This window comes from Bufo bufo, chromosome 3 (genome assembly GCF_905171765.1).
Source record: "Bufo bufo chromosome 3, aBufBuf1.1, whole genome shotgun sequence".
Lineage (NCBI taxonomy): Eukaryota > Metazoa > Chordata > Amphibia > Anura > Bufonidae > Bufo > Bufo bufo.
In genome coordinates, this window is record NC_053391.1 from 705,578,268 (window position 1) to 705,591,774 (window position 13,507).

Consider the following 13,507-nt stretch of genomic DNA (forward strand, 5'->3'; position numbering starts at 1 on the left):
GTCACGGATCCTGTAGCAGTAAGGTCAGGCAGAGACACAAAGCTTTATGTCACTGATCGTGTAGCAGTAAGGTCAGGCAGAGACACACAGCTTTATGCCACGGATCCTGTAGCAGTAAGGTCAGGCAGAGACACACAGCTTTATGTCACTGATCGTGTAGCAGTAAGGTCAGGCAGAGACACACAGCTTTATGTCACTGATCGTGTAGCAGTAAGGTCAGGCAGAGACACACAACTTTATGTCACGGATCCTGTAGCAGTAAGGTCAGGCAGAGACACACAGCTTTATGTCACGGATCCTGTAGCAGTAAGGTCAGGCAGAGACACACAGCTTTATGTCACGGATCCTGTAGCAGTAAGGTCAGGCAGAGACACACAGCTTTATGTCACGGATCCTGTAGCAGTAAGGTCAGGCAGAGACACACAGCTTTATGTCACGGATCCTGTAGCAGTAAGGTCAGGCAGAGACACACAGCTTTATGTCACGGATCCTGTAGCAGTAAGGTCAGGCAGAGACACACAGCTTTATGTCACGGATCCTATAGCAGTAAGGTCAGGCAGAGACACAAAGCTTTATGTCACTGATCGTGTAGCAGTAAGGTCAGGCAGAGACACACAGCTTTATGCCACGGATCCTGTAGCAGTAAGGTCAGACAGAGACACACAGCTTTATGTCACGGATCGTGTAGCAGTAAGGTCAGGCAGAGACACACAGCTTTATGTCACTGATCCTGTAGCAGTAAGGTCAGGCAGAGACACACAGCTTTATGTCACAGATCGTGTAGCAGTAAGGTCAGGCAGAGACACACAGCTTTATGTCACGGATCCTGTAGCAGTAAGGTCAGGCAGAGACACACAGCTTTATGTCACGGATCCTGTAGCAGTAAGGTCAGGCAGAGACACACAGCTTTATGTCACGGATCGTGTAGCAGTAAGGTCAGGCAGAGACACACAGCTTTATGTCACTGATCCTGTAGCAGTAAGGTCAGGCAGAGACACACAGCTTTATGTCACAGATCGTGTAGCAGTAAGGTCAGGCAGAGACACACAGCTTTATGTCACGGATCCTGTAGCAGTAAGGTCAGGCAGAGACACACAGCTTTATGTCACGGATCCTGTAGCAGTAAGGTCAGGCAGAGACACACAGCTTTATGTCACGGATCCTGTAGCAGTAAGGTCAGGCAGAGACACACAGCTTTATGTCACGGATCCTGTAGCAGTAAGGTCAGGCAGAGACACACAGCTTTATGTCACGGATCCTGTAGCAGTAAGGTCAGGCAGAGACACAAAGCTTTATGTCACTGATCGTGTAGCAGTAAGGTCAGGCAGAGACACACAGCTTTATGCCACGGATCCTGTAGCAGTAAGGTCAGACAGAGACACACAGCTTTATGTCACGGATCGTGTAGCAGTAAGGTCAGGCAGAGACACACAGCTTTATGTCACTGATCCTGTAGCAGTAAGGTCAGACAGAGACACACAGCTTTATGTCACAGATCGTGTAGCAGTAAGGTCAGGCAGAGACACACAGCTTTATGTCACGGATCCTGTAGCAGTAAGGTCAGGCAGAGACACAAAGCTTTATGTCACGGATCCTGTAGCAGTAAGGTCAGGCAGAGACACACAGCTTTATGTCACGGATCCTGTAGCAGTAAGGTCAGGCAGAGACACAAAGCTTTATGTCACGGATCGTGTAGCAGTAAGGTCAGGCAGAGACACACAGCTTTATGTCACGGATCGTGTAGCAGTAAGGTCAGGCAGAGACACACAGCTTTATGTCACTGATCCTGTAGCAGTAAGGTCAGGCAGAGACACACAGCATTATAAATCAGTGTAATGCCATGCTCTCCTGCAGGCCGAGCAGTGTCCAGAACGGAGGGTCGCACCCATACACCGAGCCTGATTTCCAGACTGCAGGCGGAGTGCGCCAAAACGTGCCAGAGACAATGTGGCAATAAATAACCCCCAACCCAACTGAGTCAGGAAGAGGAGTCACAGAACGTAAGAGAGAGTGCAGCAATGAGTAACACTCTACCTGACCGATGACATCACTCACCCCGGCTTTAAGATGCGATTCGCCTCCTGCAGAAAATCACTGAGATTCTTCCCCATCAGAGACAGACAGAAGACGGCGACATCCACCGAGCTGCCCGCGAGAGGCACCTGCGAGCAGAGAGAGCGTCAGAAACCATCCCCCACCGGAGAGACAGTCACAGGCTGCCCCAGACCATAGAGACCACCTTGACCATAAGGCCCCATTTACCTGTCCGCAATTTCGTTCCGCATTTTGTGGAACGGAATTGCGGACCCATTCATTTCTATGGGGCCGCACGATGTGCTGCCCAGATACGGAATTGCGGACCCATTCATTTCTATGGGGCCGCACGATGTGCTGCCCGGATACGGAATTACGGACCCGCACTTCTGGGTCCGCAATTCCGTTCCCGAAAAAAATAGAACATGTCCTATTATTTTCCGCAATTTGGACAAGAATAGGCATAATCTATTAAGTGCTGGTGATGTGCGGTCCACAAAATGCGTAACGCAGATTGCCGGTGTCCGTGTTTTTGTGATCGGACGCGTGAATGCACCCTAAAGACTGCCTCCGACCATGGAGACCTCCTCGACCATAGGACCATCATAAAATGCAGCAAAGATGCATGCCCCAACCATAGAGACTAGCCCTAACAGAGGTCAGACGCCCCACAGATGTCTCACTGAGCGACACACACCTGGGAGGCACCTACATGCACTTACCTTGGCCATGTCACACACCGTCACATGATCGTTCAGGGCCACCAGGTCAAAGGAATGAACCTTGTTCCGAACGCTGCGTGCCAGGAGGGCGTCTCCACAGCCGAAATCAGCGACCACCAGAGAGGACGGCCTAGAAGACATATGACCACAACAGCAGGGTCAGAGGTCAATACGAACAAGGCGGCTCCACTAATGACAACCGAAACCTAAGAAGAGGCCAACGAACCAAGCAGGACACATGCAGGAGCCTGTGATCCCCGACACAAGAAGCTTTAGATGCAGCAGACTGTCCTAGGAGTCACCATATGGGGGCGCACTGACCTGTTCCTGATGATCTCAGTGATGGGGCTGACCGGCCACTACCAGCAGGGCGAGCAGACTGTCCTAGGAGTCACCATATGGGGGCTCACTGACCAGTTACTGATGATCTCAGTGATGGGGCTGACCGGCCACTACCAGCAGGGGGAGCAGACTGTCCTAGGAGTCACCATATGGGGGCGCACTGACCTGTTCCTGATGATCTCACTGATGGGGCTGACCGGCCACTACCAGCAGGGGGAGCAGACTGTCCTAGGAGTCACCATATGGGGGTGCACTGACCTGTTACTGATGATCTCACTGATGGGGCTGACCGGCCACTACCAGCAGGGGGAGCAGACTGTCCTAGGAGTCACCATATGGGGGTGCACTGACCTGTTACTGATGATCTCACTGATGGGGCTGACCGGCCAGTAGCAGCAGGGGGAGCAGACTGTCCTAGGAGTCACCATATTGGGGTGCACTGACCAGTTACTGATGATCTCAGTGATGGGGCTGACCGGCCAGTACCAGCAGGGGGAGCAGACTGTCCTAGGAGTCACCATATGGGGGCACACTGACCAGTTACTGATGATCTCAGTGATGGAGCTGACCGGCCACTACCAGCAGGGGGAGCAGACTGTCCTAGGAGTCACCATATGGGGGCGCACTGACCAGTTACTGATGATCTCAGTGATGGGGCTGACCGGCCACTACCAGCAGGGGGAGCAGACTGTCCTAGGAGTCACCATATTGGGGCGCACTGACCTGTTCCTGATGATCTCAGTGATGGGGCTGACCGGCCACTACCAGCAGGGGGAGCAGACTGTCCTAGGAGTCACCATATGGGGGCGCACTGACCTGTCCTTGATGATCTCAGTGATGGGGCTGACCGGCCACTACCAGCAGGGGGAGCAGACTGTCCTAGGAGTCACCATATGGGGGCGCACTGACCTGTCCTTGATGATCTCAGTGATGGGGCTGACTGGCCACTACCAGCAGGGGGAGCAGACTGTCCTAGGAGTCACCATATGGGGGCGCACTGACTAGTTACTGATGATCTCAGTGATGGGGCTGACCGGCCAGTAGCAGCAGGGGGAGCAGACTGTCCTAGGAGTCACCATATGGGGGTGCACTGACCTGTTCCTGATGATCTCAGTGATGGGGCTGACCGGCCACTACCAGCAGGGCGAGCAGACTGTCCTAGGAGTCACCATATGGGGGCTCACTGACCAGTTACTGATGATCTCAGTGATGGGGCTGACCGGCCACTACCAGCAGGGGGAGCAGACTGTCCTAGGAGTCACCATATGGGGGCGCACTGACCTGTTCCTGATGATCTCACTGATGGGGCTGACCGGCCACTACCAGCAGGGGGAGCAGACTGTCCTAGGAGTCACCATATGGGGGTGCACTGACCTGTTACTGATGATCTCACTGATGGGGCTGACCGGCCACTACCAGCAGGGGGAGCAGACTGTCCTAGGAGTCACCATATGGGGGTGCACTGACCTGTTACTGATGATCTCACTGATGGGGCTGACCGGCCAGTAGCAGCAGGGGGAGCAGACTGTCCTAGGAGTCACCATATTGGGGTGCACTGACCAGTTACTGATGATCTCAGTGATGGGGCTGACCGGCCAGTACCAGCAGGGGGAGCAGACTGTCCTAGGAGTCACCATATGGGGGCACACTGACCAGTTACTGATGATCTCAGTGATGGAGCTGACCGGCCACTACCAGCAGGGGGAGCAGACTGTCCTAGGAGTCACCATATGGGGGCGCACTGACCAGTTACTGATGATCTCAGTGATGGGGCTGACCGGCCACTACCAGCAGGGGGAGCAGACTGTCCTAGGAGTCACCATATTGGGGTGCACTGACCAGTTACTGATGATCTCAGTGATGGGGCTGACCGGCCAGTACCAGCAGGGGGAGCAGACTGTCCTAGGAGTCACCATATGGGGGCGCACTGACCAGTTACTGATGATCTCAGTGATGGGGCTGACCGGCCACTACCAGCAGGGGGAGCAGACTGTCCTAGGAGTCACCATATGGGGGCACACTGACCAGTTACTGATGATCTCAGTGATGGAGCTGACCGGCCACTACCAGCAGGGGGAGCAGACTGTCCTAGGAGTCACCATATGGGGGCGCACTGACCTGTCCTTGATGATCTCAGTGATGGGGCTGACCGGCCACTACCAGCAGGGGGAGCAGACTGTCCTAGGAGTCACCATATGGGGGCGCACTGACCTGTCCTTGATGATCTCAGTGATGGGGCTGACTGGCCACTACCAGCAGGGGGAGCAGACTGTCCTAGGAGTCACCATATGGGGGCGCACTGACTAGTTACTGATGATCTCAGTGATGGGGCTGACCGGCCAGTACCAGCAGGGGGAGCAGACTGTCCTAGGAGTCACCATATGGGGGCGCACTGACCTGTTACTGATGATCTCAGTGATGGGGCTGACCGGCCAGTACCAGCAGGGGGAGCAGACTGTCCTAGGAGTCACCATATGGGGGCGCACTGACCTGTCCTTGATGATCTCACTGATGGGGCTGACCGGCCAGTACCAGCAGGGGGAGCAGACTGTCCTAGGAGTCACCATATGGGGGCGCACTGACCTGTTCCTGATGATCTCAGTGATGGGGCTGACCGGCCAGTACCAGCAGGGGGAGCAGACTGTCCTAGGAGTCACCATATTGGGGTGCACTGACCAGTTACTGATGATCTCACTGATGGGGCTGACCGGCCACTACCAGCAGGGGGAGCAGACTGTCCTAGGAGTCACCATATGGGGGCGCACTGACCAGTTACTGATGATCTCACTGATGGGGCTGACCGGCCAGTACCAGCAGGGGGAGCAGACTGTCCTAGGAGTCACCATATTGGGGTGCACTGACCAGTTACTGATGATCTCACTGATGGGGCTGACCGGCCACTACCAGCAGGGGGAGCAGACTGTCCTAGGAGTCACCATATGGGGGTGCACTGACCAGTTACTGATGATCTCACTGATGGGGCTGATCGGCCAGTACCAGCAGGGGGAGCAGACTGTCCTAGGAGTCACCATATTGGGGCGCACTGACCAGTTACTGATGATCTCAGTGATGGGGCTGATCGGCCAGTACCAGCAGGGGGAGCAGACTGTCCTAGGAGTCACCATATTGGGGCGCACTGACCAGTTACTGATGATCTCACTGATGGGCTGACCGGCCAGTACCAGCAGGGCGAGCAGACTGTCCTAGGAGTCACCATATGGGGGCGCACTGACCAGTTACTGATGATCTCAGTGATGGGGCTGACCGGCCAGTACCAGCAGGGGGAGCAGACTGTCCTAGGAGTCACCATATGGCGGCGCACTGACCAGTTACTGATGATCTCACTGATGGGGCTGACCGGCCAGTACCAGCAGGGGGAGCAGACTGTCCTAGGAGTCACCATATGGCGGCGCACTGACCAGTTACTGATGATCTCACTGATGGGGCTGACCGGCCACTACCAGCAGGGGGAGCAGACTGTCCTAGGAGTCACCATATTGGGGCGCACTGACCTGTTACTGATGATCTCAGTGATGGGGCTGACCGGCCAGTACCAGCAGGGGGAGCAGACTGTCCTAGGAGTCACCATATGGGGGCGCACTGACCTGTTACTGATGATCTCAGTGATGGGGCTGACCGGCCAGTACCAGCAGGGGGAGCAGACTGTCCTAGGAGTCACCATATGGGGGCGCACTGACCTGTCCTTGATGATCTCACTGATGGGGCTGACCGGCCAGTACCAGCAGGGGGAGCAGACTGTCCTAGGAGTCACCATATGGGGGCGCACTGACCTGTTCCTGATGATCTCAGTGATGGGGCTGACCGGCCAGTACCAGCAGGGGGAGCAGACTGTCCTAGGAGTCACCATATTGGGGTGCACTGACCAGTTACTGATGATCTCACTGATGGGGCTGACCGGCCACTACCAGCAGGGGGAGCAGACTGTCCTAGGAGTCACCATATGGGGGTGCACTGACCAGTTACTGATGATCTCACTGATGGGGCTGACCGGCCAGTACCAGCAGGGGGAGCAGACTGTCCTAGGAGTCACCATATTGGGGTGCACTGACCAGTTACTGATGATCTCACTGATGGGGCTGACCGGCCACTACCAGCAGGGGGAGCAGACTGTCCTAGGAGTCACCATATGGGGGTGCACTGACCAGTTACTGATGATCTCACTGATGGGGCTGATCGGCCAGTACCAGCAGGGGGAGCAGACTGTCCTAGGAGTCACCATATTGGGGCGCACTGACCAGTTACTGATGATCTCAGTGATGGGGCTGATCGGCCAGTACCAGCAGGGGGAGCAGACTGTCCTAGGAGTCACCATATTGGGGCGCACTGACCAGTTACTGATGATCTCACTGATGGGCTGACCGGCCAGTACCAGCAGGGCGAGCAGACTGTCCTAGGAGTCACCATATGGGGGCGCACTGACCAGTTACTGATGATCTCAGTGATGGGGCTGACCGGCCAGTACCAGCAGGGGGAGCAGACTGTCCTAGGAGTCACCATATGGCGGCGCACTGACCAGTTACTGATGATCTCACTGATGGGGCTGACCGGCCAGTACCAGCAGGGGGAGCAGACTGTCCTAGGAGTCACCATATGGCGGCGCACTGACCAGTTACTGATGATCTCACTGATGGGGCTGACCGGCCAGTACCAGCAGGGGGAGATGACTGTCCTAGGAGTCACCATATGGGGGTGCACTGACCAGTTACTGATGATCTCACTGATGGGGCTGACCGACCACTACCAGCAGGGGGAGCAGACTGTCCTAGGAGTCACCATATTGGGGCGCACTGACCAGTTACTGATGATCTCACTGATGGGCTGACCGGCCAGTACCAGCAGGGGGAGCAGACTGTCCTAGGAGTCACCATATTGGGGCGCACTGACCAGTTACTGATGATCTCACTGATGGGGCTGACCGGCCACTACCAGCAGGGGGAGCAGACTGTCCTAGGAGTCACCATATGGCGGCGCACTGACCAGTTACTGATGATCTCACTGATGGGCTGACCGGCCAGTACCAGCAGGGGGAGCAGACTGTTCCAGGGGTCACCATATGGGGGCGCACTGACCTGTTCTTGATGTACTTGATGATCTCGGTAATGGGGTTGACTGGCCAGCGCTGGACCTGCTGGGAGAAGCCAGTGTGGTAGCAGGAGAAGGCATCGGGGTCTTGCTGGAAGAGGTTGAGGGCCTCCTGGCTGTCTGACGTGTACAGCTGCTGGTTGATGTAGCGGAAGCGCGCAGATTTCAGTCTCTGCTCCATACGAGCGCGCAGCTCTGCTGACCGGTCCTGCCTGGCATCGCTGTTATCAGCCTCCGGTGGCTGCTCGGCTTCTTTGAAGGCTTTTTGGGGGTCCTCCTCACTGGCGATCTCTGGTGCCTTGCTGCCAGCCTGGCACTGCATCACCTTCTTCAGTTTCTTCAGCCTGGCTCTCTCTTGAGGGGTCACCCGGGCACCAGATGCTGACGTCCTCGGCTCAGCTGCTCGGAGATGCTCGGCCTTCGGCCGTTTCCATGCGGAGCTCCCCGGCGGTGGTTGGGTCTGCTCTGCTCGATCTACCAGGACATTTCCATTCTGCTTCCCTTGGGATTTCTGGGACTTTGTTTTTCTGTCTCCCTGCTTTGGTGGGGCCTCCCCTGGAGCTGCTGTGGCCCCGGCTCCCGGATCTCTGGCTGTGTCCCTGTTCTCTGCGGTTCTTTGCCCCGATGTTCCCGAGTCAACCTTGAACTTGTTCCGACTCTTCTTCTTATTCTTCAGCTTGTTCCTCCACTGCCGGCGGCTCAGCTTCTCTGCAGACTGTGGGGGTTCCTCAGCCCTGGGGTCAACTTCAGGGAGGTGTCCTTCTATACCCGTCTTACCTGTGGAGAGAAGGGAAGGTCACTGTACCCCCAGACAGGTCACATCTGACCCCCAATACGGGCATCACATGGGCTGAAATCAGATCCACTATGGTCTACAGGCAGAGCAAACCCCACCTTAAAACCGCGGCCCACCGGGGTCCAGAACCCCCAAATAACAGTGTGATCACAGTCACCCTGCAGAGTATTAGTACCAGGACAGTGACATCACACACAGTCACCCTGCAGAGTATTAGTACCAGGACAGTGACATCACACACAGTCACCCTGCAGAGTATTAGTACCAGGACAGTGACATCACACACAGTCACCCTGCAGAGTATTAGTACCAGGACAGTGACATCACACACAGTCCCCCCGCAGAGTATTAGTTCCAGGACAGTGACATCACACACAGTCCCCCCGCAGAGTATTAGTTCCAGGACAGTGACATCACACACAGTCACCCTGCAGAGTATTAGTTCCAGGACAGTGACATCACACACAGTCACCCTGCAGAGTATTAGTTCCAGGACAGTGACATCACACACAGTCACCCCGCAGAGTATTAGTTCCAGGACAGTGACATCACACACAGTCACCCTGCAGAGTATTAGTACCAGGACAGTGACATCACACACAGTCACCCTGCAGAGTATTAGTTCCAGGACAGTGACATCACACACAGTCACCCTGCAGAGTATTAGTTCCAGGACAGTGACATCACACACAGTCACCCCGCAGAGTATTAGTTCCAGGACAGTGACATCACACACAGTCACCCTGCAGAGTATTAGTTCCAGGACAGTGACATCACACACAGTCACCCTGCAGAGTATTAGTTCCAGGACAGTGACATCACACACAGTCACCCCGCAGAGTATTAGTTCCAGGACAGTGACATCACACACAGTCACCCTGCAGAGTATTAGTACCAGGACAGTGACATCACACACAGTCACCCTGCAGAGTATTAGTTCCAGGACAGTGACATCACACACAGTCACCCTGCAGAGTATTAGTTCCAGGACAGTGACATCACACACAGTCACCCCGCAGAGTATTAGTTCCAGGACAGTGACATCACACACAGTCACCCTGCAGAGTATTAATACCAGGACAGTGACATCACACACAGTCACCCTGCAGAGTATTAGTTCCAGGACAGTGACATCACACACAGTCACCCTGCAGAGTATTAGTACCAGGACAGTGACATCACACACAGTCACCCTGCAGAGTATTAGTACCAGGACAGTGACATCACACACAGTCACCCTGCAGAGTATTAGTACCAGGACAGTGACATCACACACAGTCACCCTGCAGAGTATTAATACCAGAGCAGTGACATCACATACAGTCACCCCGCAGAGTATTAGTACCAGGACAGTGACATCACATACAGTCACCCTGCAGAGTATTAGTACCAGGACAGTGACATCACACACAGTCACCCTGCAGAGTATTAGTACCAGGACAGTGACATCACACACAGTCACCCTGCAGAGTATTAGTACCAGGACAGTGACATCACACACAGTCACCCTGCAGAGTATTAGTACCAGGACAGTGACATCACACACAGTCACCCTGCAGAGTATTAATACCAGGACAGTGACATCACACACAGTCAACCTGCACAGTATTAATACCAGAGCAGTGACATCACACAGTCACCCTGCAGAGTATTAATACCAGGACAGTGACATCACACAGTCACCCTGCAGAGTATTAGTACCAGAGCAGTGACATCACATACAGTCACCCTGCAGAGTATTAATACGAGGACGGTGACATCACATACAGTCACCCTGCAGAGTATTAATACGAGGAAGGTGACATCACATACAGTCACCCTGCAGAGCATTAATACGAGGACGGTGACATCACACACAGTCACCCTGCAGAGTATTAATACCAGGACAGTGACATCACACAGTCACCCTGCAGAGTATTAGTACCAGAGCAGTGACATCACATACAGTCACCCTGCAGAGTATTAATACGAGGACGGTGACATCACATACAGTCACCCTGCAGAGTATTAATACGAGGAAGGTGACATCACATACAGTCACCCTGCAGAGCATTAATACGAGGACGGTGACATCACATACAGTCACTCTGCAGAGTATTGATACGAGGACGGTGACATCACATACAGTCACCCCGCAGAGTATTAATACGAGGAAGGTGACATCACATACAGTCACCCTGCAGAGCATTAATACGAGGACGGTGACATCACATACAGTCACCCTGCAGAGTATTAATACGAGGAAGGTGACATCACACAGTCACTCTGCAGAGTATTGATACGAGGACGGTGACATCACACACAGTCACCCTGCAGAGTATTAGTACCAGAGCAGTGACATCACACACAGTCACCCTGCAGAGTATTAATATGAGGACGGTGACATCACATACAGTGACCCTGCAGAGTATTAATACGAGGAAGGTGACATCACATACAGTGACCCTGCAGAGTATTAATACGAGGAAGGTGACATCACATACAGTCACCCTGCAGAGTATTGATACGAGGACGGTGACATCACATACAGTCACCCCGCAGAGTATTAATACGAGGAAGGTGACATCACATACAGTGACCCTGCAGAGTATTAATACGAGGAAGGTGACATCACATACAGTCACCCTGCAGAGTATTGATACGAGGACGGTGACATCACATACAGTGACCCTGCAGAGTATTAATACGAGGAAGGTGACATCACATACAGTCACCCTGCAGAGTATTAATACGAGGAAGGTGACATCACATACAGTCACACTGCAGAGTATTAATACCAGGACGGTGACATCACATACAGTCACCCTGCAGAGTATTAATACGAGGAAGGTGACATCACATACAGTCACACTGCAGAGTATTAATACCAGGACGGTGACATCACAGTACTACTCCTTTCAGAGGGTAATAAATACTCTTGGTGAGATATCATTCGCTGACTGCAGATCATGTGATCAGACCTGGTGCGGGTTTCTTCCGCCTCTTGACAGATGTGGTGTCCGGGGCTGGCGGGAGGTCGGGGTACAGAGTACTGGGGGTATTGAGGCTGCGCAGGACCTGCTGGAGCTGACGGTTTCTCTTCAGCCGCTTCTTTCTGCTTGATGTTCCCTGTGGACATTAACACTGGACAGTTATACTCCTGACCAGCGGTGAGTGGCCCCGAGGTTCGGCCGAAACCAAAGGGTTCACATACTTTTTCTTGCAACTGTATATGCATGGTCACATGGTACACCGGCCAATCACAGCCCATACTAGACATGACTGTGATGGCTTCCCAGTGCCCGCTGCAATCTTTCAACAAGGTATAGACAAATTACTGTTCCGTCCGGGGAGACGTGAACAGTCTTACCAGACCCTTTGTAGATAGTGATGGAGGTCCTGGGTACAGGAGGCAGGAAGCGTAACAATCAAGCCATGTGGGGATGGTTGTAGTTGTAGAACCGCGTAGATGGAGCGATAGGAAGTGTCCTGAGTGGCCCTGCCTCAGATGAAGGGGGCTATTATGCTGCTACCTATCTACACGGAGCACTCGCCTTGAGAAAGGCGACCCCGTCCGGTAGCCTGTCCCTATAGTGGACCTCACCCTAAAACTACAGGATAGATGCCAGTGGATGAGATGATGGGAAATGCTTCCGGGGGTCTTCCGACGTGGCACGTTTCTGTCCGTGACTCTTCAGGGAAAGACTGCAGGAAGACAGTAAGTGGAAGGCCACAGGTATCTGGCTTGTGGCTCAATAACACACTGGGGATGAATGAAGCAAGCTAAAAAGCTTGTATTCTGCTATCCTGGTGTCGGATGCAGTAATGCACTGGAGGGATAGTCCTGTGCTTGGCGGTCCGGGGGACACAATGGTCCCAGGCTACAGCAACCCTTCTGGTTTGGGGAAAAAGTGCAGTGAACCAGCCGCAATGTTGTACAACAGTACTGGGTTTTAAATAGTCGCGCCCCAGGTCCTTCGCCCCTCCTCTTCTGTAGCACTATCGCTGCGCAACGCCTACCTGAGGCGCCGCTCAGGCCCGGTCACGTGACCCCCGCGTCAGAGGACCTGCGCCGAGGCCGCATCAACAGGACAAGGACGGACGTCGTCGGTGACGTCACACGTCAACAGCACCACGTGGGGAGGGCGGGATCGCGAGAGGAGATGGGCGGGATCAAGGATCATCAGCCAATGGTCATATGGTCTGATGATCGTGTGGAGCGCATAGTATATGCGTCTCCCTTGGTAACAACCACAATGGTAAAGCCTTAAATCGGCAACTAGCATTTAGTGCAGGAGTCATAGGCAGGCAAGTAATCAATGCAGCAATTGTTGTCGGAGCGACACCGACAGAATGACATGAGGTCAAAGGTGAATGACAGTGTCACGTTTACACGGACACCATGCATTAGAGGCCAGGCACTGACCTAAGGAGGCGCTCTTCAGGTTAGGGTCGCGCAATACAAAGGCAAGCGCTAATCAGATTAGTTCAAAGGAGCGCTCCATAGGCTAGGATCGCACCTAACAGAAGC

General features: G+C 53.9%; 1 protein-coding gene across 1 annotated transcript in view; it reads right to left on the reverse strand.

Moving 5' to 3' along the window:
- The window catches only part of RRP8 (ribosomal RNA processing 8), a 28,475-nt gene that overhangs the window by 6,464 nt on the left and 8,504 nt on the right, over window positions 1–13,507 (reverse strand). Inside the window, exons 3-6 of the mRNA XM_040426761.1 lie at window positions 11,958–12,105; window positions 8,189–8,978; window positions 2,757–2,886; window positions 2,056–2,162 (exon numbers count right to left, since the gene is read on the reverse strand). Coding sequence (XP_040282695.1) covers window positions 2,056–2,162; window positions 2,757–2,886; window positions 8,189–8,978; window positions 11,958–12,105 — 1,175 coding nt within the window. The remainder of the gene's footprint in view (window positions 1–2,055; window positions 2,163–2,756; window positions 2,887–8,188; window positions 8,979–11,957; window positions 12,106–13,507) is intronic.